This window comes from Catharus ustulatus, chromosome 5 (genome assembly GCF_009819885.2).
Source record: "Catharus ustulatus isolate bCatUst1 chromosome 5, bCatUst1.pri.v2, whole genome shotgun sequence".
Classification (NCBI taxonomy): Eukaryota; Metazoa; Chordata; class Aves; order Passeriformes; family Turdidae; genus Catharus; species Catharus ustulatus.
Genome location: NC_046225.1, coordinates 9,681,363 through 9,706,305, shown reverse-complemented (window position 1 = coordinate 9,706,305; position 24,943 = coordinate 9,681,363). Strand labels below are relative to the sequence as shown.

General features: G+C 47.0%; 1 protein-coding gene across 1 annotated transcript; it reads left to right on the top strand.

Moving 5' to 3' along the window:
* Window positions 1-6,451: 6,451 nt before the first annotated feature.
* Window positions 6,452-23,226, top strand: SETD7 (SET domain containing 7, histone lysine methyltransferase). The gene is made up of 8 exons (XM_033060209.2): window positions 6,452-6,558; window positions 12,488-12,617; window positions 16,718-16,919; window positions 18,758-18,947; window positions 20,555-20,636; window positions 21,084-21,201; window positions 21,491-21,648; window positions 21,930-23,226. Exons 1-8 carry the CDS (start codon window positions 6,519-6,521, stop codon window positions 22,108-22,110), a joined length of 1,101 nt encoding a protein of 366 aa, XP_032916100.1. The 5' UTR covers window positions 6,452-6,518; the 3' UTR covers window positions 22,111-23,226.
* The last annotated feature ends 1,717 nt before the right edge of the window (window positions 23,227-24,943 follow it).

Sequence of the window (24,943 nt, the reverse complement as noted above, 5' to 3'; positions counted from 1 at the left end):
TGCTGCTGAGGTCTGAAGAGCCCTGTACATCAATGAATTGAAAGGGTGTGATTAAGAGTGAGTTTTGCACTATACTGAACCTTGCCCTTCTTTCTCTTTTGCTTTCAAGCCAGACTACCTTCTGTAAAGAGTGGTGCTTTTGAAGATCAGTGAAAAGGGAGGGAAATATGTAGAGATAGCTTAAGACTGCACAGTTGGATGCTGTGAAACTTAAAATTAAGTAGTGGCACAACTGAGTATGCAACTTTTATCTATCATTAGCTGTCCTTAAAAGGATAGGGTTATGAAAATTTGGTTTTCTGTAGGAATAGATGTTTGGGGTTTTTCATGCATACATTTATAGCATATTGTATCAATAGAGGATGCAACTACTAAGCATCCCCATCTGCTTCTCAGCTGAGACAGATTATTAAAAATCCCTGTGGTAGAGATAAGAGCCTGAAAGAGTAGCATCCAGATGCTTGTACACATGTACCCATTAACTATGTCAGTTTTTCATCCTGTGTGACATCAGGCTGCCATTCTGTTCCCTGCTCCAGTACCTGTTGTGATTCCTCACATCCCAGAGCCCAAGCCCTGCTCCATGGCCATCCATGCACATGCACAGCCACAGTTTCCACACCAGGGTCTGAAGGTGTTAACACAATGAAGATTTTGTCCCCCCCACATCAGATCTTGACTGAGTTTGCCTTTATTCATTACACATACATCCTCAGGAAGGAGGAATCTTGTTTCTGTCTCCTCTCTCTTTTCCTCCCCTGTGCATTGCCTTGTTTATTTTTACAACTGGTCCATGCAGTGACAGGCCAAGGATGAGGAAACTCCCTGCACCTACAGCCTGATGGTCTCTGCATGGTGACACATCTCCCCAGAAACAGCAGACATTCAGTGCAAGGAGGGAGTTTGTTGGTGCTGTGAGCATTCAAAGGAGCATCAGTCTCTCCATTCTCATGACCATGGCTCCATCCCATCAGCAGGTATGTTCTCTCTCTCTCTCACACACACCCTCTCTCTCAAGATCCTCAGTTATGGTTGTGGGACTGAAGGAACATGAAAGATTAATTTATGTGTCTCCATTCACTGCTAAATAGTGAGAGTTGAGGAAAATAAGACAGCTGCAGTAGAAAGGCAGTTTTAAAACTTTTGTGTGATTTTTTCCTACCAGGAAGAAGGCCCCAGAAAGGGAAATTAAGTAAGAATTCTGACTGTCAAGTACTTTTCCATGACCATGTGACAAAATCTTGCCTGCCATATGAGGCTGTGGAATGTGCATGGTTATTTCCTAAGTGCCAGACACTAACCTGGGTTGGTATATGTCCACACGTTTATCTCTCTGCTATTTTTTTAAATAAGAAATCTCAGGGGACCCTTAAGGTAATAGAGGGCAAACTCACTGATGTGCTACCCAATGTCTTTGCAGACACCTGATTCTAAACTCAGTGATGTGCACAGTAACACAAACCATCTCCCTAATCCCCAATCTCTCCAGCCACAAGTGGGACTGGCAATGACCTGAAGGACTCTAGCCAGCTTTAATGCAGTGTCATTCTGAGAAAGAAAATACCAAATATCAAACCCCTACTCAGAGAAATTACATGAGAAACCACTATGTGGAGCCAGCCACTAATTATTTGGCAGATGAGAAAACTGGATTCAAGCTAGTTGTTACTTGAATTTCAGTTGCCCATGCCACCCCACTGGCTTTTGCTTCTCTCTCTGAATCTATACATTATACAATTTGCTGTAAGTCAGATGCATAAAACCAGCAGTGAACTTAGTAAAGTGTCACTGTGAAGGCAAAAAGAAGTATCCTTTTGTGTACTGGAGAGAGAAGCCTCCACCAGAGTTGCTATGCTTCCATCTACCTTATTTCTTATTTTACTCCCATCTAGTGTAAAGTCTTGTTCCCTGTGAAAAGAGTACTACAAGCTTCCCAGACTAAACAAGAGAACAGAACGTAGCTCAAATGTCATTACTGACAACATGCCGTGGTTTGTGGAGTTCATCTGGCAGAAGCAGAGCCTCTTTAGCCATTAGATTAGGAGGGAATTTGATTTAGAAAACAGAATAGCTTCTAGGTAATGTCTGTATTCCAAAGGCTGGGAAATATTATAAACTTCTACAATCTCAGGCATGGCAGGCAATTTCAAATGCTATGGAAGAGGACAGTAAGAAATGCACACAGCAAGCAAACCTCAGGTGTTACACAAGACTTCCTCCACTGATCAGCTATGACAATTTACAGACTAAAAGTTCAAGCCCTGCTTTCCACTAAAAACTTTTCTCACCATTTACTCCATTACTGAATGTGAATGCTTCTCTCTGTTTCACTTTAGAGGTTTTGTCACAGGCAGGAAATGACTGGGATATAGCAAGATGCAGTTTTTGTTAGAGAAAAACCCTCAAGGACAGAAGAAATCTCAAGAGTAACTCAGGTTTTTGTAGCAATGTCCTACTCAGAGATGCCAAAAGCTGTTTGCTATGAGGTGGCAGGACCTGAGCTCTGGCAGAATGGGCAGCTGAGCCTGGCACACTGGGAGCCTGGGAGAGAGTACTGAAGGGAGGGAAAAGGATCAGAAATTAAAGAGGGGGGAAACTACAAGGAAGGGGCAGGAAGGTAGATAATGATGGATATTGTTTTGTTGATTTAAAACCAGCAAAAATCTTTCAAAATCTCAGAGATACCAGCTCTCTGGATCCTATATTTGCTTTGAGCAAGCAGCTCCAACAGCCCTTTGGAAAACAGTCACACCTTGCCCAACCATCTCCTTCCCATGGGTGACAATGTCCTGGTGCTACCAGTCCCTGTATTAATTCTGTAACTCCAGGAGCACAGCTGGGATTCAGTGTGATATTTTTTGTTGTTTTATTTAGAAGTCTTATGAACTTATGCTCAAAGAAAATGCTCTTCCAAACTAAAATACAAAAAAAGGGAACAGAAATTGTGTGTCCAATCTCACCACATTATTCTGTGTATTTTGCTGCTGTCTTTCATCATGAGCTTGTTGCCAAAGTCAGAGTGGTGCAGGGAGATTTAGGGTGTTTTTTTCCTCCCAGAGGTTGCCATTAAATAATAGGCAAGGCAAGGGACTGTATAAACAATCCATTAGACTGTTGGATGTGGAGTAAATGTTTAAGGAGAACAAACCCCTGCTTAGATGAAAATAAAAGAGGCAACCAGCCCTAGCAGCAGCCTGGCTTTGGGAAATGGGTGGGTAGGCTTTTCCTAATTTGATGTCAAACTTTCTCCCATTTCTTCATATCCAACATGAAATGCTAAAACAGTGTGTTTGCCCTCACTTTCATTTAGGGTTGCTCTGCCGTTCTTAGAGCTGCATTCAAAGTTGATGCAAATTGCACTTTGAACATGTGAGATGCTGTGTAATGCTAAGAACTCTTGACCACAATCCAGCACTTGATCTTTGCTGGACACTTCAGCCCAAGCCTGTTCTCCTGCTGCAGACAGGATAACATGCCTGGTGCCACCACTGCTGCAAAAATATGTTAATTAATGTGAGAGGAAGCTGGGTGCCATGGAGAAGGAAACACAGTGGAGGGTAGGAAATAAAATAAGCAAGGCCTGAGGCTGTGTGTGGAATGATCAGGGCAGAAAGGCAGCATTGTAATCATAGAGCAAGGCAGGGACCCTCTGAAAGAAGAGCATGTGCTCATGCAGATAAAGGCAGGAGGAAAAATTGTGCACAGAGCTGGGCACATTGCCCAGGATTGGAGGGGGATTTCTTATATTTGAGAACTTGTAACCTTGTAACTTCAGCATTTTCACTGTCTGATTCTGGCCAAAAGGTTTGCATTTAGTCTGAATGCTGCTGCCTCATATCCCAGTGAGTGCTCCCACACTACCGTGTTTAAAGGTGCTGTTGGTCTGCACTTTGTGTAAGTCACAGCATGCCCTTTTCCTTACTATTGTATTCCCTGAACTCTTGTTATCTTCCAGTAAAAGGGATGCCTACTTCAGCTCCAGCCCCACAGCCTCATCTCCTTTCTGACTACTAGCAGTGTTCATCGCTTAAGCACATCCCCTTTGATAACTCTATGTGTGTGCTGATATGAATTAGTCTCTTCAGGGACTCACAATTACTGAAACAAAACAGGTTCTTTGCACAGGGGTTCCTACTGTGCTCAGTATTTCCTCTTTCCTTTTCAGAGGGTTGAGATCAGAATTGTTTAGTGGAATTAACCACATATGATACAAGCTCTTCTGTTCTGCTCAAGATTTTTTTAAAAATCAAATCCTCCCCAAAGCTCTCAAGATAAAAAAGTTCTCATGTCAATTAGGTCAAATACTAACCTCATTATTCTAGTTCAAAGATTTCTAGGCTCTCTTTCTGCAGACATACCAAATTATTTTGTTTTTTTAAGTTGTAGCTGTCCTGTTTTCCTGGTGGGATGCTATCCCTGCCTTCAGCAGCACTGCCTGGCAGCCTGTGGCTGACTCAGTGTAGAGTTACTGAGACCTTCAGGTGGGGAGGGACAGCAGGGGCAGCTCTGAGGTCAGCTCAGGCTGCTTGGGGCTTTAGTGGGTCAGTCTTTAAATGCCCCCAAGGCTGGAGACTGCAGAACCTCTCTGGACAATTTGCACTGCTTGGCTGCTCTCACAGGGAGCAAATTTCCTCTGTATGTCATGTTTTCAGTCATGGCCATTGTCTTTTGTCCTCCTTGTGGAGCACTGTGAGGAGTCTGTTTTCATGGCAGCACTGCTCTAAGTGCTGGTGGGCTGCTGCTGGGTCCCCCTGAAGCAGTTTCTTGTTTAGGCTGAAGAAGCCTCATTCCATCAGTCTCTCCTCACAGAGCCTGACTGTCTAGGTCAGCTCCAATAGGATGGAGACACCTCCTGTGCTCCCAAGACAGCTGTCTGGAAGACCTAGAAACACTCTGCCTTTCCTTTAAGGTGATGCCTGCACATTGTCAAGCTGTGGTGGAGAGGAAGGTCCCTGCAGTAGACTGAGACCTGGTGATGACAAAGCACCATCCTTACATCCCCTGGGTAAGAGCTCCAAAACTGCACCCTCTGCTTGGGGCTGGCACCCTTCCTGCAGCACTGAGATCCAGGGGTGTGACTCTGGGTGTTTTGTGAATTAAATCCTTCAGCACCATGAGGGGCAAGTCTTGCTTGTCCAATATGATTTCCTTCCACACCAGGGTAACCCACCTAGTGGATTTAGGATCTAGTGGATCTAGGAATGCCAGTAGACCTAATCTTTTTGGACTGCAGCAAAGCTTTTGATATAGCCTGTCACAGTATCCTTTTGGACAAAATGTCCAGCACACAGCTAGATAACTGTGTTATGCCATGGGTGAGCAACTGGCTTAAGAGTAGGGCACAAGGGATTATAGGGAATGGGGTGACATCAGGCTGGTGTCCTGTCACTAGTGGGGCTCAAAAGAATGCTAAGTAAGTTTGCTGATGACAGTGAACTGGGAGGAGTTGTCAACTCCCTTGAGGGCTGAGAAGCCCTGCATAGAGACCTCAGAAAATTAGAGAGGTGGGTAATCATCAGTTGTAGAAAGTCTAACAAGTGAAGAGCCAGATTCTGCCCCGGGATGGGGCAGCCCTGGATGTACAGACAGACTGGGGAATGAGAGGCTGGAGAGCAGCGCTGTGCAAAGGGACCTGGGGTCCTGCTCCAGGGAAAGGTGAATGTGAGTCAGCAGTGCCCTGGAGCCAGGAACAGCCCTGTCCTGGGGACATCAGGGACAGCATGGCCAGCTGGGCAAGGGAGGGATTGTCCCCTCTGCTCTGCACTGGGGCAGCCTCACCTCCAGCGCTGGGGCAGTTTGGGTGCCACAGGATAAAACAGACATGAAGCCATTAGAGAGTGTCCAAAGGAGGGACAAGCACTGATCTCTTCACTCTCCCTGGCAGTGACAGGACTCGAGGAAACAGCCTGAAGCTGGGTCAGGGGAGGTTCAGGTTGGATGTCAGAACAGGTTCTTCACCCAGAGTGGCTGAGCAGGCTGAACTGAGTCCCCTGGACAGAGGTCACAGCACCAAGGCTGACAGAGTTCAAGAAGTGTTTGTACAGTGCTCTCAGGGACAGGGTGGGATTGCTGGGATGTCCTGTGCAGGGCCAGGAGCTGGACTCCATGATCCTAATGGATCCCTTCCAGCTCCGCATATTCGGTGATTCTGTGATAAGAGCAGCAGGTCAGCGGTCCCTGGTGTGGGAATGCAGATGGAGCTGGGACCCTCCGGCTGTGTGAGGTGAACTACAGCAGGGCCATTCGGGGTCGGCGGGCCGACGGACGGGCAGCACGGAATGCACTGGAGAAGCAGCGCTGCCATTCTGCTCCCCCGGTGCCGTATGAGGGGACTCACGGAACCAACCCCGGCCCGCCATTACGCTGAGGGGCGGGGCCATGGGCGCGCGGCCGCGCTCGGTGCCGCCCTGTGGGCGGGGCCAGGCCCCTCCCCGGGAGCGCGCCGGGGGCGGGGCGTGGGGCGCGCGCGCCCCCGGTACCGCGGCTGCGCCTTGCCCGCGCCCGCCGCCGCCGCCGCCATGGACAGCGACGAGGAGACGCTGGAGGAGATCGTGGAAGGTGCGTGTGCCGCGGCTCGGGGAGCGGGGCCCGCCCGCGCCGGGCGCTGCTGCAGGGGCTGTGGGGACGCGGGGCGGCGGCGGCGGCCGGGGCCGAGCGGCCGGGGTCGGGCGCAGCGCATGACATCAGTGGGCTTATGCAACGAGCGGGCCGGGGCCGCGCACGTGGGGGGCTCGGGGCCGGGGGCAGCCGGGGACGCGCGGGCGCTCCGGCCGCAGCGGGAGGCTCCGCAGGCCGGCCCGGGGATGGATGGCGGCTGCTCAGCGCTGGCTGTCAGAAATAAGTCACGGCCGGGTTTGGTGCCGCTGCTGTGCCCCCGTGCGGGCGGTGGCCTGCAGCCCTGGCCGGTGCCCGCTCCTTCCCCGGCGGCGGGGGACATGGGGGTGCCCATCCCTGGCGAGAGCCCGGGGAGCCGGGGCCGCGGTCACAGACTTGCAGAGGGACAAGGGAGAAGAAAGCGGCTCCAAGAAGACAGGCTTGCCATATCCATGGGCAGCAGGGCTGGAGCCATCCGTATGGGAGCGGGGTGCGCCACTTTATAAATACACACTGTGTGTGCAGTTCACCTCTCGTGTGTGCATAGTAACCCCTGAGGAGCTCTCAGCCCGGGAGGGAGGAGCAGTCCGGGCTGCTCAGCTCTTGGGACGGGGACAGGGAGCTGCCCAGGGTGGGAAATGTCATCTGTCCCCTGTGGCACAAGGATTAGGCCTCAGCGAAGGTCCTGCCCGCAGCTCGGTGTGACAGCAGTGAGAGCTGGGCGGCTGCTGCCCCAGCTGGGTTCGCTGTCTGTGATGTGCTGTGGGAGCCAGAGAGAAGCTGTGTTGTGTGGAACATGGGTGTGAAGGGGCCAGGCTCTGCTGTGGATGGGTGCCCTTACAGATGTGGTTCCCCACTGCCTTTCCTCCCGACTCCTCACATCTGTGGGTCGCAGTTGTCATAGTTCTCATCCTTGTATCACAGATAAAGTGTTCTACCGCATCCTGGATTTGTTTGGCATCTCCATGGGCTGAGGAAACAAATCTTTGAAGCATCTTTTATTCAGCAGTGTATGTGAATATGCATTTGTATATACTCATGTTTTTCTGAGCGAGACAGAAGCAGGATGCTCTTTAGGGGTGAACAGGATTTTACCCAAAGGAAGTTAGAAATATAGAAATCAGCACTTTTGTTTTTGTAGGGGAGTGTTTGCTTTGTTGTTGTTATCCCCCAAACATCCATCTGGCATCTTTGTGGCCAGAATCTTTTATTGATGATGCACATTAGATGTCATCTGTTAAGTAATAGTGATGCTGACGGTAAAGGGCTTTTTTCTTTGATTTGTGTACATCAGTTTCGGTAAGTGACTCCATTGTGAGCTAGCCCCTGTTAGGGTAATTCCTTTTCTTGAAAAGTTCGTTGTCTGATCTCCTTAATAAAGCAACAAATATTGCAATTTCACAATAATTTAAAAATATGATTAGACGTTTTGGTTTTGTTTTTGTAAATGGAGGAGAGTGGTGAGAAAGGAAAGTGGAACACACTGCTCCCCATGAAATAATGAGGATTTTTTCACTTGACTTAATCTGAAACAGAGTTAGAGCCAAAGGTGTCAGCCATACAGAAAAAAAAGTTGCATTTATGTTATGAAACTTGAAATTTCATTTTTTCCCATGCTATTGACTAAGAAAGACTATGTTTCTTATTTTGTTGCAGTGGTGGGGGCATGGTTTTATTTTTTTTTATTTTTTTTTTAGTTAGGGGAAACTTCTAGCACATTAGAATACAGTAGTTTCACGAATACAAGCCGCACGGATTATAAGCCGCACCCCCGGTGCCTCGACAATGTTGCTGTCTTTGTCAATAGATAAGCCGCACCCCGAATATTAGCCGCACTTTCGTTCGTAGCGAGAATCCGTGCGCAGCTTTCACAAATTGGCCAATTAGTAACAGGATCGCGGCATAGCGGGCTTTACTGGCTCGGGGCGGGGCCAGGCAGGCTCGGCCCGCTCATGGTTGCCGACGGGGCCGGGTGGCCCAGCTCAGCGCCACGGCTCGGCGGGGCTGGCCGGGTGGTACTGCCGCCGCCGCCGGGCTCGCTGGCCCCCCTCTCCCGCCAGCACCGCCCCGCTGCCGCGTTCCCTAGCCCCGCCGGCGGGCTCGCCGGCCGCGGCGCGCCGCCTTCCCTAGCCCCGCCGGCGGGCTCGCCGGTCGCGGCGCGCCGCCTTCCCTAGCCCCGCCGGCGGGCTCGCCGGCCGCGGCGCGCCGCCTTCCCTAGCCCCGCCGGCGGGCTCGCCGGCCGCGGCGCGCCGCCTTCCCTAGCCCCGCCGCCGGGTTCGCCGGCCGCGGCGCGTTCCCTAGCCCCGGCAGCGGGCTCGCCGGCCGCGGCGCGCCGCCTTCCCTAGCCCCGCCCGTTGTCTCGCCGGCCGCAGCGCGCCGCGTTCCCTAGCCCCGCCGCCGGGTTCGCCGGCCGCGGCGCGTTCCCTAGCCCCGGCGGCGGGCTCGCCGGCCGCGGCGCGCCGCCTTCCCTAGCCCCGCCGCCGGGCTCGCCGGCCGCAGCGCGCCGCCTTCCCTAGCCCCGCCGCCGGGTTCGCCGGCCGCGGCGCGCCGCCTTCCCTAGCCCCGCCGCCGGGTTCGCCGGCCGCGGCGCGTTCCCTAGCCCCGGCGGCGGGCTCGCCGGCCGCGGCGCGCCGCCTTCCCTAGCCCCGCCGCCAGGCTCGCCGGCCGCAGCGCGCCGCGTTCCCTAGCCCCGCCGCCGGGTTCGCCGGCCGCGGCGCGCCGCCTTCCCTAGCCCCGCCGCCGGGTTCGCCGGCCGCGGCGCGTTCCCTAGCCCCGGCAGCGGGCTCGCCGGCCGCGGCGCGCCGCCTTCCCTAGCCCCGCCCGTTGTCTCGCCGGCCGCAGCGCGCCGCGTTCCCTAGCCCCGCCGCCGGGTTCGCCGGCCGCGGCGCGTTCCCTAGCCCCGGCGGCGGGCTCGCCGGCCGCGGCGCGCCGCCTTCCCTAGCCCCGCCGCCGGGCTCGCCGGCCGCAGCGCGCCGCGTTCCCTAGCCCCGCCGCCGGGTTCGCCGGCCGCGGCGCGCCGCCTTCCCTAGCCCCGCCGCCGGGTTCGCCGGCCGCGGCGCGTTCCCTAGCCCCGGCAGCGGGCTCGCCGGCCGCGGCGCGCCGCCTTCCCTAGCCCCGCCCGTTGTCTCGCCGGCCGCAGCGCGCCGCGTTCCCTAGCCCCGCCCGTGGGCTCGCCGGGCGCGGCGCGTTCCCTAGCCCCGCCGGCGGGCTCGCCGGCCGCGGCGCGCCGCCTTCCCTAGCCCCGGCGGCGGGCTCGCCGGCCGCGGCGCGCCGCCTTCCCTAGCCCCGGCGGCGGGCTCGCCGGCCGCGGCGCGCCGCCTTCCCTAGCCCCGCCGGCGGGCTCGCCGGCCGCCCCCTCCCGTCTGCACCACCGCCGCGTTTCCTCGCCCTGGCCGGCATTGCAGGCCCCCGCACCGCCAGGCTTCCCCACGCTGCTGGCCCCAATTCTGCTGGGCTTCCCCCGCTGCCAGGCAGCCCCACCCGTCGGCCTTCCTGCTTCTGCCATGCTCCCCTGCACTGCTAGCCCCAGTTCTCCCGGGCTCCCCCGCCCTGCTGGCTCAGGCTCTGCCGCCCTCCCTGCCCCGCCCTGCTGGCTCAGGCTCTGCCGCCCGCCCCCCACACTGCTGGCCCCGCCTCTGCCAGGCTTTCCCACCTCAGCCGGGGCCGGCCGGGCTCCAGCTTGGCTTGGGGCTGCCGCGGGCTCTCACTTCCGTGTTGGTAGCTTTTAGAATTTTGTTAATAGATTAGCCGCCCCGGAATATTAGCCGCACTTCCGGGTTTCCACCAAAATTTTGGTCAAATTGGTGCGGCTTGTATTCGTGAAATTACTGTAATTGGATTCTTTGTATTGTGGCTGAGATTAAGACCTGTATAGAGGCCATTGGATCAAAGCTGACCATTTAAATCTCTGAGGTAGTCGGTATCCTACTGTGCAAAAATCCTGACATGTGTTCTCTGTGCAAGCATGGCAGCTTTTGTGTTGGGCTTTACATTCCAGCAAAATCTTGACAAAGATGAATAGTCACAGAGAACAAAATTGCAAGGGTTTTCTGTTGTTGTTATTGTTAGTGAGGGTATTTTTTTAAAATAGTATGATGTACCAATATTATCAGTGTATTTTTAAATCAGCTTTATAAAAGTTTTGCCCCTGGAGCAATGGGGAAACTGGTATTGTATTGTTTAGGGTTTGTTAACTCACACCAATGTACCATTCTGTATTGGTAAAACTTAATTTAAAAGGCTTTTAATTAAAACTATAAATGTTGGCATCGTTTTTGGTTGAAAAGAGGTGTCCACATCAGAAATGTTACTGACCTTTTAGTTAAATTGGTCATTAATTTATTGGTTATTAATATTTAACCATTAATAATAATCTGTTAAATTTAACTAAAACTTGTCCTTTCTTCAAAAAGGGGTGTCCTGACAGAATGGGAGGGAAAAATGCCTTTCTTCCCTTTGGAAAGAGCAGCTTCTGTTTAAATCTTCAAAGTAATTAAAAGCCTTTAGTGATAGAGCTTTTTTCCTTACACCTTTTGCTCTTTTTGCTTTATTATTTCTCTCACTTTGACCTGATAAGCAGTGCCTGATTGGTTCTACTGGCTTCTTAAACTTTTAACTGTTTTCAGTCTGGTTTGGACTAGGAACTTGAAATGAGAGCACAGTTATGTGGAGGTGTGAGAGAAACTTGGTGGAGCATGCAAGGGAAAGGTGAGGGAGGGAATCCTGGCTCTTGGATGAGCTCGGGTTCCTTGCTGTTCCTTTCTCCTTTCTAGGTGCATTTCCATGCTCAATGAAGTCTGCACAGCTGGTTCCCTCTCTGGGCACCAGACTCAAGGTCTGGTGGTACTGAAGTGCCTCTTGTTGCCTGCATCAGCCTGGGCTGTAAATCAGTGCCCCTCACACTGAAGTTTGTTTCTGCCTTCCCATAGACTGGGGGAGTCAGAGGCAATGTTTTAGTTAGAAGCATGGAAGAACATAAATACAGGCTAGGTGTTGTTTATTTGATAGTTTTCATGCAAAATTTATACCTGGTGAAATGTCACTGTGGGAGCTGCAGCACCCAGGTGTGTCCCTGTGCTGAGAGCAGCCCTGCTGAGCCCTGCAGCCAGAGCTCACACAGCTGAACCAGGCAATAACCATCATTAAAACACTTCTCTGTCATTTTCCTGTGGCTTTGAAGCCACACTTAGGGTTGCAATAGGAGCCTTTTTATGCTTTAACTTAGTAGAGTTGGCCATTTGTGTTCAGTAAAACACAAACCATGCAGGTGAGGATCCAGGTGTGTTGTTCTGCTTTCCCTCTGTGCAACAGCTGTAGAAGGGAAAACTGATATGGCATGGGGTGGAACAGGATATAAAGTGAACACATCAGAAAGGTGCTGGAGAACTGCATTTAAATTATTAATACTGAGTTGACTGACATATTGCAAGGCACAGCATTAAGAATATTGCTTTTATTTCTTTAAATTCCTGTGACTGCAGCTGTACAGTGGCACACCCACATTATCATAAGGCATGTGTTTATCAAAAGGAAAAAAATCAAACCATTTCTTATCCTGTTCTCACCAATAAATACATGTTTTAGATAAAGAATTATTATACTTTGGAAGATGTATATTAATACAAGTCAGAATAATATAAACCTTGTTTCTTTCTCTCTCCCATCTCTCATCCCTTTTCTTTTATCCTTCTCTTTTATTTTAAGCTGTGTGTTACACAAGTACAAACTTCAGTTCTGCAGAATGTCTGATCACTGTTCCTAACAGCAATGATCTGAATTACTGTTTTGTACTAGGGAGCTGCTGCATTTCAAGCAGCTACATAATGACAGCAGGTTTAAAATCTTGGATAATAACTAATGTGTTCTGTTGCTCTTTGTTTGGATTTCATTTCAGGGCATCTAGATGATGATGGGCTGCCACATGGATTCTGTACAGTAACCTATTCATCAACAGACAGGTTTGAAGGAAATTTTGTGCATGGAGAAAAGAATGGCCGTGGCAAATTCTTCTTTTTTGATGGAAGGTACACTCTGATTTTTCTTCTGTATTCTTCCTTCTGCTTGTAGCAATGCAAAACTAATCAACATGGATTGTATAGTGCTGAGTTTCTGGATAAGATTTCTCATTAAAAACTGTAGCTGAAAAGTTGGCTGCTGCTGTAGCCATTCCTGTGGTGACTTAATGTGTAATGAGGTGCCTGTAGTTGTTTCCTGGAGGGAGGATGCAGTGGTGTGAGCTCTTTTAGCACTGTAAAGTTATGAGCTGATTAAAACTTTTGAGAAATGGGAGGTGGTCAGGCCTATTGAAAACCATGCTGACAATGATTTGGCCATCAAAGTTCATTGCTTCAGGTGGGCTTCTTTGCCTTACAGAGCTGCACAGAGGCTGCAACTGGACCAGGAGCTCCTGTGCCAGCCCTCACACACAGACAGAGGACCTTGGCAGAGAGGCTTGCCTTCTGCTTTGTCAAATCGTTTATCAGTTAAAGGACTGAGTTAAATACAGGTTTGTTAGCAACTCTAGTGGATCCTCTGCAAGTTGCTTGTGGCCTGATTTACTTTCAGAAAAGCCCCTATAATTTCCCTTCTTTGCACTGGAAATTTTTTGTGGCAGTGAAATCAGGCTAGTCTGTGCCTATGCATGTGTTTTCTTCTCTGATCCTCATTATGAACACCTTGTAAGTCTTCCCCCACCACCACTGCAGCATTCCTGACTGCAGTTGCTCAGAAGTTCCTCCGAGGGAGCAGCAAATGTACAAAATGACACGATTCTTCATGGTTTTGCAGCTGTTGGTGACACTCTGAATAGCAGCTGTTAAACTGACAGTTGTGCTGGGTATGCTCCCTTCCTGCTCAGACTTTTGCTGAGGTATTGTGCTCAGTGAGTCAGCTCCTTGTCTGTACTTGCCTTTGCATTTGCTTCATACTGGGGATTGTGGGGTTTTTTTCATAAGCAAGATAATATATTTATTCAGTTATGTAGAAAGTGATTAGGCCTCCAAGCCTGAAGGAAGAAAAATCCTCACTGTTGTTGGCCTTATTAAATCTTCTCTGTGTAACTGAAAATCAGTACTGCCCAGCAGCTGAGTTCTCTAAAACAGTTTAGGTTTGTTAGACAGTGTCTCTGTGGACACATGTACATAATGTTTCTGTGCTGATCTCAGCAGAGTAGTTGCTGATTGTACAGTCAGAGGAACTGACCTGCTATTTTGTTTATAGGGCTGCTCCTCCATGTAATTCAGTGTACAGGCAGCATTTAGTGGGAAGAGTCAGGTTGCTGCTGAGCCTTTTCTGTACTGCTTAAGTGTTGCCAACTCTTTTTTTTTTTCTTTGTCAATTTTCATAACTCTTAAAAAACTGGAATAGCTGGCCACTGATGACTTTAGGAACTAGTAGAATGAAAATATGTAAAAATAGCTGCAGTGTGGTTTTGGAAAATGGGATATTTTCATTAACTATTATATATTTTAATTTAGCTAAAGCAGCCTTAAATGAGCAGTAGCTAATTGCTGAAGATGTCATTTTTCTAGCTATGCCCAGCTAGCAAGACTAAGTTGATTTCTGAAATGGATGGTTCAGGAATCATGGCATGTCACAAGAATGACCTGGCATAAAACAGGACATGCTGTTTCCAGTAAATGTGCCATGGGCAAGGCTGAGTGCTCATGAAGATGAGCAATAGATATCAAAAAAAGTCTCAAACCAGCTCTCCCTTTGCAGAATGCTGTGCAGTGAGCTAGCTGGTCTCAGCTCTCGTGGGTGTGCTTCCCTGGCAGGCTGCTGAGTAAAGGCTGACAGCTGTACTGCTGTACCTCTGTTGTTGGGGAGCAGCTGAGTCCTGTCAGACACAGGACTGGCTGCAGTGTAAGCATTCTCATTTTTTGAGTGTTGGGGAGTAGGGACTGGCTGCCTGGCTGTCTTGTTTGGTCAAGGAAACTTTTCCCTTTACTGGAGTAGCTGCCCCATTCCTGCTGATTATTAAAGGAATGGAAACCTGGAATGAAATATCAGTTGTTATTTTTTCCTTCCCCTTCAAGAAAATGCAACAAATTGCATCATATTCATTAAGAGAGAGAGGTTTCACCTCTGGCATACTCCCTGTTTTGGATTGTGGACTTGAACTTTCCTTGGTGCCAGTGGTTCTGGAGTGTGCTTTGCAAAACACTTTGCACTATAAAGGCAGGCATGAGAGCCATGCCTGGCACAGAGCTGCAGCTGCCCTTCTTCCCTAATTGGAAACTCCTGCAAACTGACATCTCCCAGAACACAGCAGAAAACTATTGCTTTCTTTTTAGGGAAAAGGTTTTCCATGTTCCCATACAGAGGGAGCGAGAGATAAATGGATCAGTCTCTATCAATATGATTTAATCCCTGGAAGGATATTGGAGTAAGAGTTGGAGTAACTTTTCTCCCCAGTTCATATAACTGGTTTAATTTTTAGATAAGGAGTGTCTTCAATCCCTTCTAGGCATGGTGGATAATGGGAAGTCGGTTCATGTGATAAATCTTGACTTCAGTAGAATTTATGTTGTCAGAAGTATGATCTGAGAAGCAAACCAGAGAAATACTGGCTAGTTCAGGGTTTGTATTAAAAATTTTTGTTTATGGAAGACACAGAAGCTACTTATTCACCTTTGTGCTGGTCAAGTCTTAGTTGCAGTTATTGTGTCTGGCTGCAGACACCATACCTTGAGAACTTAAAAAAAGTGAAGTGAGGAGCAGGGTGGAAATAGCTCAGAAACTGTGAACAGTGTAAAAGTTTGTGAACCTGACTTTTTATGTGAGCTGGAAGGACAGAGACTTCTTTTTTAAGGTGTCATCCTTTTGATTTCCTTAGATGAGATGGATCTTTTGTTCACTGTTTGGAGCTTAATACAAAAAGAGAAAACATAGAAGTTGGAGTTACAGTAAATTAAAATATATTCTTTCCAGGGCTGAAGCACTGTTATTTAGCAATGTTTTAACTTCAACTAGTGCAATTAAAGGTAACAAGAAAGGATTTTTGGTGGTTTTTATTACATAAATTGGGGTGACTGCTTCTTTTAAAGGGTAGTCCTACATGTGCATGCTATGTGTGTTGTCACTACAATGGAATTCAAACTAGTGATCTGTGATAAATTAGAGGGGAAAGTGGCATCATTTGTAGTTAAATAAGGGCACTGGTTCCTGGTGGTTCCCTGTGCTGTAGTGCCATAGCTATCTGTGCAGCTCTGTAGCAACCTGGACCAAGAAATCCATTTGACTGAAAAGCAAAATAGTTTTCCTGCCCCTTCTTGTTTTGCATCTGGTGTAAACTGAGGCTTTTACTGTAATGTATTTTCCCATGGAAACCTCATCCAACTTGCCAAAGTTATGTAAAAACAGAACATGAAGCTTTAGAAACAAGAAAGTGAATTCTGAAAAATAACATTCCTTCCACAACTCCTGCAAATCTGTGTGGTGAAGCATGTGCTCACAGACACTGAGCTTATACCTTAGATGTCTGCATCTGAAAAAGAATTATGCATTGAAAATATGTGTATGCTGACAGCTGGCTGTTAGCTAAGTGTGCTGAAGCAAAAGCTAAACAGGTTGTGTTGCCTTATGCTAATCCTGACATGAGAAAGAAATATCTGAACAGACCCTTTTATGGTGATAGTAAAGACAAAACTGAAATGGAATGTTTCTTTGTTTAAATGCAAGTGCAGCACTACCTCTGTTTGACAGGCTGTGTTTGATTTTAGGAGAAATCCATGAAAAATGGCTGCTAAGGTTATTGCTGGGGAGCTGACACTGAGCTGTGGCAGGTTGCAGTTCGTGCTCTGTCACAGTTCATGTGTACAGCCGCTCAGTTTCATCTCTCCAGAGACATGCCAGTGAAGATCCACACGTAGCAGGTAGAAAATCCCAATGTGAGGGCAGCCTGCTATTCCAGCCTATAGAAAATGCCAAGCATGTGATTGAGATGAGTGATGCTGTGTCCGTGCAGCACACCCTGATGAAAGGGTGCTGTGAGTTTCCTGCCTTTGGAACTCCAAATAAACAAGTTCCTGCTTTTCACCTTGGTGTTCCAGTGTGGAGGCTTTGGGCTCACCCCTGAGAGGTAACCAGTTTTCCACTGCTGTTTTCTTTCTCTCTCCATCAGCACCTTGGAGGGGTACTACGTTGATGATGCCCTGCAAGGCCAGGGAATCTACACCTACGAGGATGGAGTGGTCCTTCATGGCACCTACGTGGATGGGGAGCTGAATGGCCCAGCCCAGGAGTACGACAGCGATGGGAGGCTGATATTCAAAGGGCAGTACAAGGACAACATCCGGCACGGAGTCTGTTGGATTTATTACCCGGTAAACCTGACCTCCTGCTTTCCCTGCTGTAGAACCCTCTGCCTTTCTTTTCTCCTCAGCATGACCCAACTGTCCAAAAATCAGCACACACAGATCTGGGGAAAAGATCTGGGCATTCTGATGTCGGATAATCCAACATAAAGTTAAAAGATTTTGGTGTTGAATGTTCGCCCAGTAGATGAGATTCAGAATGCCCTCCACCATCTTCATCTTCCAGGAAACCCAACCCCTTGGAAGTGCATTTATATATCATTTGTATGTAATGTAGAAACTGGATGTCTAATAATTTATGCATTATCTCTTTGGGAAGGCTGGACTCTAATGGTTTTGCCACTTTGTAGTGCTGGCTGCAGGTGAGGAGCATGGAAACCATATGAGCTATTGCAACCTGCTATTTTATTAAAGTAGGAGAGACTTTGTGTCCATTTCTGCAGGATATGTTGTGAAGTCTGGCTTTGCCCAGCACATCAGATGTAACTGGTGTGAGAGCTGTGCCTCTGAGTGGAGTTGTGGACCAGTGATTTGCTAATTAAGCAAGCCAGTATTTTATATTTTTGAATTTTGATGTTCTTTTACAACCATTCTAGTTAAGGCAATGACTGTTGTACAGTTTTTAGGGAATTTTTGATACAAATTTTTTAAAAAATATAATTCCTATTCAGCTTTACACGGCAGAGTCGAACCTTTCAATCTTACCTTGTGCCAAGAAGGGGGTAACATCTGCATGTAATTAAATTTCTGGTCAAAACCCAGTCTAACTCTGTGCTACATATGGTACAAACTTTAGTTGCAGATTGATTTCTAAATGCTTACCACCTTTGGCTGTTCATTTTGTGTACTGGTTTTCACTGTTGCCATTAAGCATGTATTAGGATTGGCAAATGCTTGGTGTATGCTGCCAGAAGTTTTTCAGTCCTAGTGTATAAAATACACACAACTGACCTTTCACTTCATGTATCTCCTGCTGCATCTTCCAGCTGACAGTGTTGCTGTACCTTTTGGAAATGTGGGTAATTAGAGTTTGTTTATCATTGTTATTTTGCCAGACTAAAGCATGCAAGGTGTTCCAAAAAACTCCTTTGCCATGGAACCAATTGTTTCCTCATGACTCTGTGCAGGATGCTATGTGCACTATTTTTTTCCCAGACTTAAGGTTTGCTGTTCCCTATTACAGCATGCTTGAAACTCTTTCATCCTTGGAGTTGAACAAAATAGTGTCTGTTTGAAATAGAGCCTGTGGTCATGATATAAATCAGTTTGTTTCCATAACACACCTGCTGGTCTTGCTCCGGGGTGTTACTGTGTTTTTTGAGATAAATACCTGGAGTGGTGTCTAGGTTTGAAAGACAGGTGTGTGCCAAGGAAAGTGGGAACCTTCCCTCCTCAATATGGCAAAAACCACATGTGGTACAGTAAATTCACCATTTTCTAAGGTTTATTGATCAGTATAACTATCATGTATTGTCCAATTAAAAGGTTAGTTGATTAGGTAATAATTCCTCGGGTTCTTACCCCACTGGAAGCAGTCCACAGGCTTCTTTTGCCCCACTTCTGTTTTGTCAGGTCTGGATTCTGGTTGGAAAACAGAACATCCTTGTAGTTGGTGCTATTCTTGGAGTAAGACTAAAGCATATTTTAGGAATGTGTTTAGAAGGTTAGCTTACTGCCCCTAAATATAGGGGAAAAGGATAGCAAAAGTAATAGAAGGTACAGCCACACATTTGCAATCTACAAAGCTATAAATGCATTAAAAATATAAAAAGCTAAAACTCTTAGGTGTCAAGGATAGTAAAGTATAACTAAATGCTTTGCCTTTTCTTTCTTGCCTGTGCTCTCAGGATGGAGGCAGCCTTGTGGGAGAAGTGAATGAAGATGGGGAGATGACTGGAGAGAAAATAGCCTATGTGTATCCTGATGGAAAGACCGCATATTCTGGAAGGTTCATAGATGGAGAAATGATAGAAGCAAAACTGGCAACTCTGACAGCTGTTGAGGATGGGAAACCTCAGTTTGAAGTAGTACCAGGCAGTAAGTTCTGCTAACACAAACTTGTATTCCTGCTGCCAGCCCTTTGCTGCAGAAGCTCGGTTCCTGTGATGTTCCTCACTGGAGCCTGTCTGTGATGGCACAGGCTGTTAGTGAGGGGCCCTTCCTCCAAGAGTTGGGCACAGAGGAAGGTGGGCTTTGTCCTGGGAACAGATGGGAAGTGCCCCCTGCCTGGTCCTGCCCAGCTGCATTTCACAGCCTTTCTCTCACTGCTGTGTTCATGGGCACAGTCCTGCCTGTCACACACCCCACTGCCCTCTGTGCCAGAAATCCTGCTCCATTCACCCTGGTAACAGTGCCACAGTGCTTCTCACAGGGAAATAACTGCAGGAGGAGAGGCAGGCCCTGGTTTGGTTGTAGCTCTGTCAGTGGGGTTTGTGCAAGTCATGTTTGCAGTGGGAATGTTCTGGCACCTGCGTTGCTGGGCTGACACTGGAATTAGTGAACCAGATTTAGTTGTTGTGTAATGGGCTGATTCACCAGCACCCTTCAGTGTGGCTGGTCCTGCTGACAGAAAGTGGCTGGGATGTGCATGGGGGTAGGGTGGTGCTTTCTGCAGTGGTTTGAACCCTTGAACCTGTAGTTCTGGAGTGGGTTTGTTGTTCTGAGGTGTATGTGATGTTTTGGAGGAGTGTGGGTTAAGCTGCAGTAACAAGCAGGGACTGTGCTGATGTATTTATTGCTCTGCCAGCAAAAGTTCTCTCATTTGATATGAAATAGGCACATAAAGCTTAGTGAAAAGGTATTGACAAGCAAGTGCATGTGAGTTTAGTTTTTTAATCTCTCAGTTATGATAGCAAGTCAAAGTTTAACTTAAAACTTACTTTGCAAGAGGGTACAGTTGTGCTTTGTAAATAGGATGAAGTTGCATTCAGGAGGAAGCTGCCTTCAGCCAGAACAGACCCTGGACACCAGGGGCAAAGGCTTTATATCAAACTTTATGGTATTCTGTTCTGTGGGGTTTTTTCCCATCTTATTTCCATCTTCTTCTTAATCTATGTCCAAGATAGTCCTGTGGTGTTTGGGAGGAATGTAAGAATATAATTAGAGCTGTACCACTGAGTTGCTTATTAGTGGCAAAAAATGAAGGACTGTAAGAAAGCAAGGGTGCTTTCTGATTACTAAATGTTCTTTTCTGGCTGAAGTCTCTTCAAGATTTGGACTAGAAAATATTTCATATTTGGAGTAATCAAGTTTTTGGGGTTTCTTTTGAATTTTTAAAATGATCTATTGAATATATCCATTTAAATTTTGCTTTACTTTTAAATGATATTTAGAGACACTGGGAGGGTCAGTTTTAAAAGAGTATCCAGTCCTCCTCTACAAGTTGGTAATTTGAAGAACATATGTATCACCTTTTAGTGTTGGTACTGTTACTCTAGAATGTCGAGGGGAAAAAATAATCAGGAAGCATTATCTCACTTCAGGCTTTTTACAGGTGCAGTTCTGTTTAATACCTTTTTTTGGAAGTGTAATATTTTTTGCAGCCATTAAAATTTAATTTTTGAATGTCTTGATTAACTTAAGGATTGCATCCTCTCAGTACTGCCAATTAGTTTATTTCTTTCGTTGATTTCTGATTTTTTTAGGCCCAGTATACAGTTTTGACAAGTCTACTTCATCCTGCATTTCTACAAATGCCCTTCTTCCCGATCCTTATGAATCAGAAAGGTAAACTTTTTTTTTTCCTTCTCCCCATATTTCTTTGCTGTTATCTATTTAGGGCCTAATTTTGCAAGCCTTTTCTCATCTAAAAAGATGTATAAAGGTTTGTAAAATGGAAGCCTCGTGTGTACCTCGAGTGTAGGTGCTTTCTGATACTCTGAAATATCTAAATAAGTGATTAAATTTGTATTGAGTGCTTGAAGTTGGGGTGCATCACCTTGAGAGCTCTTGCTCCTCAGTGCATGTACACATGACAAAATAGAGCCTGTGGAAGAGAGGAAGGGAAGGAATTCCATAAAGGGGTTTTGAATGCTACTACTAATAATAATTAGGTTTTATTGTTATTAGCTTTATTGTTGTACTGAAGTATTGGGCTTTGTCCCAATAGTGTTGTACTTGTTAAAAATTAAAACTGCAACCAGTCACTGATTCCATGCCCTGTTCCTCTTGTAGGGTGTATGTGGATGTCTCTCTCATTTCCAGTGCTGGAGAAGGATTGTTTTCAAAAATAGCAGCAGAAGCCAGTACAGTGATGTCCTTCTATAATGGAGTGAGAATTACACACCAGGAGGTAAAGAAAAGAAAAAAGTCAGTCTGAATTTTCATTGCTCCTCCTGAAATTTCCTTTTCATTGTAGGATCTAACTCCCACTGCCTTCCCACCCTTGATTTAGCATGATGGAGTTTAATTGAAAGAAAGTGCATGCTCACCTGTGTATAGATTTAACAAATGTGGGTTGTTGTTTTAATGATGTACACCCATGAAAAGCTTTATTTGCATATATTGTCAATGTTGGATTTCAAACTGCTGACAAAGTTGACCCCTCCACACAGACACTGGATTTTTGCCTTGCAAACTAGGTAGACAGCAGAGACTGGGCCCTCAATGGAAATACAATATCCCTGGATGATGAAACTGTTATAGACGTGCCAGAGCCCTACAACCACGCTGCCAAGTACTGTGCCTCGCTGGGGCATAAGGCCAACCATTCCTTCACTCCTAACTGCACCTATGAGCCGTAAGTACAGCCCTGGGTTTAGGGTGGAAGCTGCAGCCTGGCTGGCTGGGTTCATAGGGGCTCCCTGAGGTGGGCTGGGAGTTGAGTTGAGGCGCTGAAGGGGTTTCTGCCCACCTAGGCTGAGCTGGAGATGGGCTAGCATGATGGTTGACTCAAGGCTGCTGATTCAGTATCAGATTATGCACTATTGCTCTGAAGTGGGTGAATTCTGGATCTGTAAAAGGGACTGGCAGAATGTGTGAATTGACAGCTGAGCCTAGCAAAGATTTTTTTTTCCCTAGGTTTGTTCATCCTCGTTTTGGGCCCATCAAGTGTATCCGTACCATCAGGGCTGTGGAGAAGGATGAGGAATTGACAGTGGCTTACGGGTACGACCACAACCCTGTGGGGCAGAACGGGCCTGAAGCACCAGAGTGGTACCAGCTGGAACTGAAAGCTTTCCAGGCTGCCCAGCAAAAGTGACATGGGAGCACCTTCTCCATTCAGCAAACTGAAACAGAAACTTGGATCTATGCACTACCTTTATACTGAAAACTGGACAACCAGGGATTGTTCATGCTGTTGCATCATAACCTTGCATTCTGTGTTAAGAGATAAGTTCCTTGGATACTAACTAGGTTTGACTGTGTTACTCATAGCAGATTTAAAAATTAGCTAGCATTGCACCAGTCTTATCTGAAGAAATTATTTAATATTCTATACAAGATGTGGTATTCTTTGGTAGCTTCTGCTTTTGCACCATATGCAAAGATGCCAAAAGACTAGAAAGAAACTAAAATGGGTGTGTCGTTCACTTTTAGTCGGCAGACTTAGTGTTGCTCTCTATCTGCCTAGGCATTATTGTGCAACTGCATTTTGCATATATGCCACTTGTGATGATAACAGTAATATTTTGATATTCTCTAATAGTAGCATAATTTTGCCTTTTTAAACCTTTGATCTGAATCTTGCAATAGAGCAGTTTATTTATTAGCATATAGGAGGCTGGGTTTTAACTCCCCTTTCCTCTTGTCTGAACGTTGTTCTTTCTACAAATCCTCTTTTGCAGGAGAAAATCCTTTCTAACTAGTGGAAAGGCTTGTGTGTGTATGTGAGAGTGCTGTGTGTTGGTCTCTGTGGCTCTCTAAATAGTATAGCAACGTGTCTAAACCTAATATTTATCTAGCCTGTACGGCTGGCTTATTTTGTTTAATTTATTATTATGACATGCAAATGAAGCTGTTCTTTGCATGAAGATTTTGTGAAAAGGAGAAAACAGATTTGCTGTTGAAAGACTTCCAGAAGTACACGTTCTGGAAGGCAAGCACATTACTTGCATCAGTGTTCATGAGTTGGTTTGTGTATTTCACCTGTTCAAGTGGCCAGTTCTCGAGGCAAGAGATGCTTGGATCTCCCATGGATTCTCTGAAAGGAGGTGCATGTATCTGGGGGCAGGCTGTAGTCCTTGGTGAAGGAGAGCTGTATCTTTTCTGTGTGTTCACTTGACAGAACAACATAGCCTTATAGCCATCTTTTAGTAGTTCTGGTTTATGACACAGCAAAATAATATAATATGAGGTATCAAAGTAAGATTTTTTTTTTTAAAAAAAGAAAATATATTAAAAGATTGTTTTTGAAAGACAAACAATGAATGTAAAAACAGCTCTCGTTGCTCATATTTATAAGCAGCAGTCAATCCATAGCTTTGTTGCAGCCAGCAGTGGGGGCTTGTGAATATTCATCTGCAGGGCTATGTTCTGGGGTTTTTCAGGGGTGGGGAATTTGTGTGGTTTTTCAGATACTGTACCAGTCTTGCCTAATGCTGTATAAGAGAGAAATAATGTATTGTCTTGGTCTGGATACTGGAGCCTTTCTGGGACTCTGATGTTCTCTTTTGGGTTTAACAGCTTAGGAGAAACTCAAATGCATTTGCAACACTTTCTTTTAAATGTTTGTAGTTTTAAAAGTTTGTATATATGTAACATAAATGATTTGGGAATCAGACCTACCTTTCTATTGCAACACATTTTGGTTGCTTGTTTGGACTCTGGGCAGGGAGAATGTGTTGGGTGCCTGCAAGGCAGAAGGATGAGGTTGATGTTATGTGCAGTCTGAAAATCCTTGCTTTGGTACCCAAGGAAAGTTAGGAATTACTCACAAGAAGAACCTGGGGCTCTGTTTAGTCCCTGTGGCTGCTCACAACCATTTCCCATCACCTCACCATTTCAGTTTGCACAGAAGCTGCTCTGTGCATGTGCTGGGGCAGGGGACAGGCAGGCTCAGGGTATTGTGACACTCTGTCTGATCTGCACATGAGCTGTGACACCTCCCATCTCCCTGTGCTGGACACTCAGGTCACAGCTCCACATCTCATCCACGGCAGAGGTGACAGCTCAGGGACTCACCTGAGTGTGCAGAGACACAGCTGACCTCACAGGTGAGGGAGAGTTGGCAGAGGTCAGTCAGCTGCTCAGCTTCCCTAAATGATTCTTAGAAAATGCATGACTTCATCTTTCCCTGCCTGCCCGTGTTACATGGGTCACAGCCACTTGCAGGAAAACCTTGTAGGGAGCTCTTATGTGTATCTTGGGATTATGGTGCCAGGATCATGAAGTTTGCAAAGCTGAGGCTTGAGTTTAGGTGCAGGAAAGAGCAGAGGGAAGATGTGACTGAACCCTGCTGGGAAAGGATGGTAATTCCTTCCACAGTCTTGATAACCTGCTTTGGACTGCCAGCCTCTCTGTGCTCACTGGGGAATTGTGCTCAAAATGTTCTGATCTCTAGAGCTCCTTTGCCTTCATTTCTCTTCAGTCTCTGATTCCTCTGCTAATCTGTGTGGAGTTGCTTATGTTTCAATAGATTTGTCAGTCTTCATATTGCCTGATTTTGAGATAAATAGAATATAGGTGCTCTTTGTGCATCAGGCTTGAAGATTGTATCCTAAAATAGGGAAATTCTAGGGAATAAAAGGCACTTAGGTGTCCTGTGGCTTCCCAAAAAATTTGGTGAGAGTCAAGCAGATTCTTTTGTACATGTGTGTAGCCTAGTAGGTAGCATGCCACAGCTGTGGCTGTTGTCTCTGTTACCTCTGCTGTCCTCAGCTCTGTAGAATCTGTTGGTCCTTCTCTAGCTCCCTTCTCCAGCGACCAACCTTCTGTACAAGTTGTGATTACGGAGCTGCTATGGCTTGATTCAGGACCAAGCCTTTTAACTCTTCTTTGTTTTCTCTCTCTTCCTGGTCTGTTAGAGTGGAGATGGCAGGGATGGCTTTTGCCACTGGGTGGTGAAAGAGCTCGTTGTGTCCTTCAGAGGTGTG

Coding starts and splice junctions, on each gene's coding strand:
- SETD7 (XM_033060209.2), top strand. CDS start 6,519: ATGGACAGCGACGAGGAGACGCTGGAGGAGATCGTGGAAG. Junction 12,618..16,717: donor TTCTTCTTTTTTGATGGAAG/GTACACTCTGAT, acceptor TCTCTCCATCAG/CACCTTGGAGGGGTACTACG. Junction 21,649..21,929: donor CCTAACTGCACCTATGAGCC/GTAAGTACAGCC, acceptor TTTTTTCCCTAG/GTTTGTTCATCCTCGTTTTG.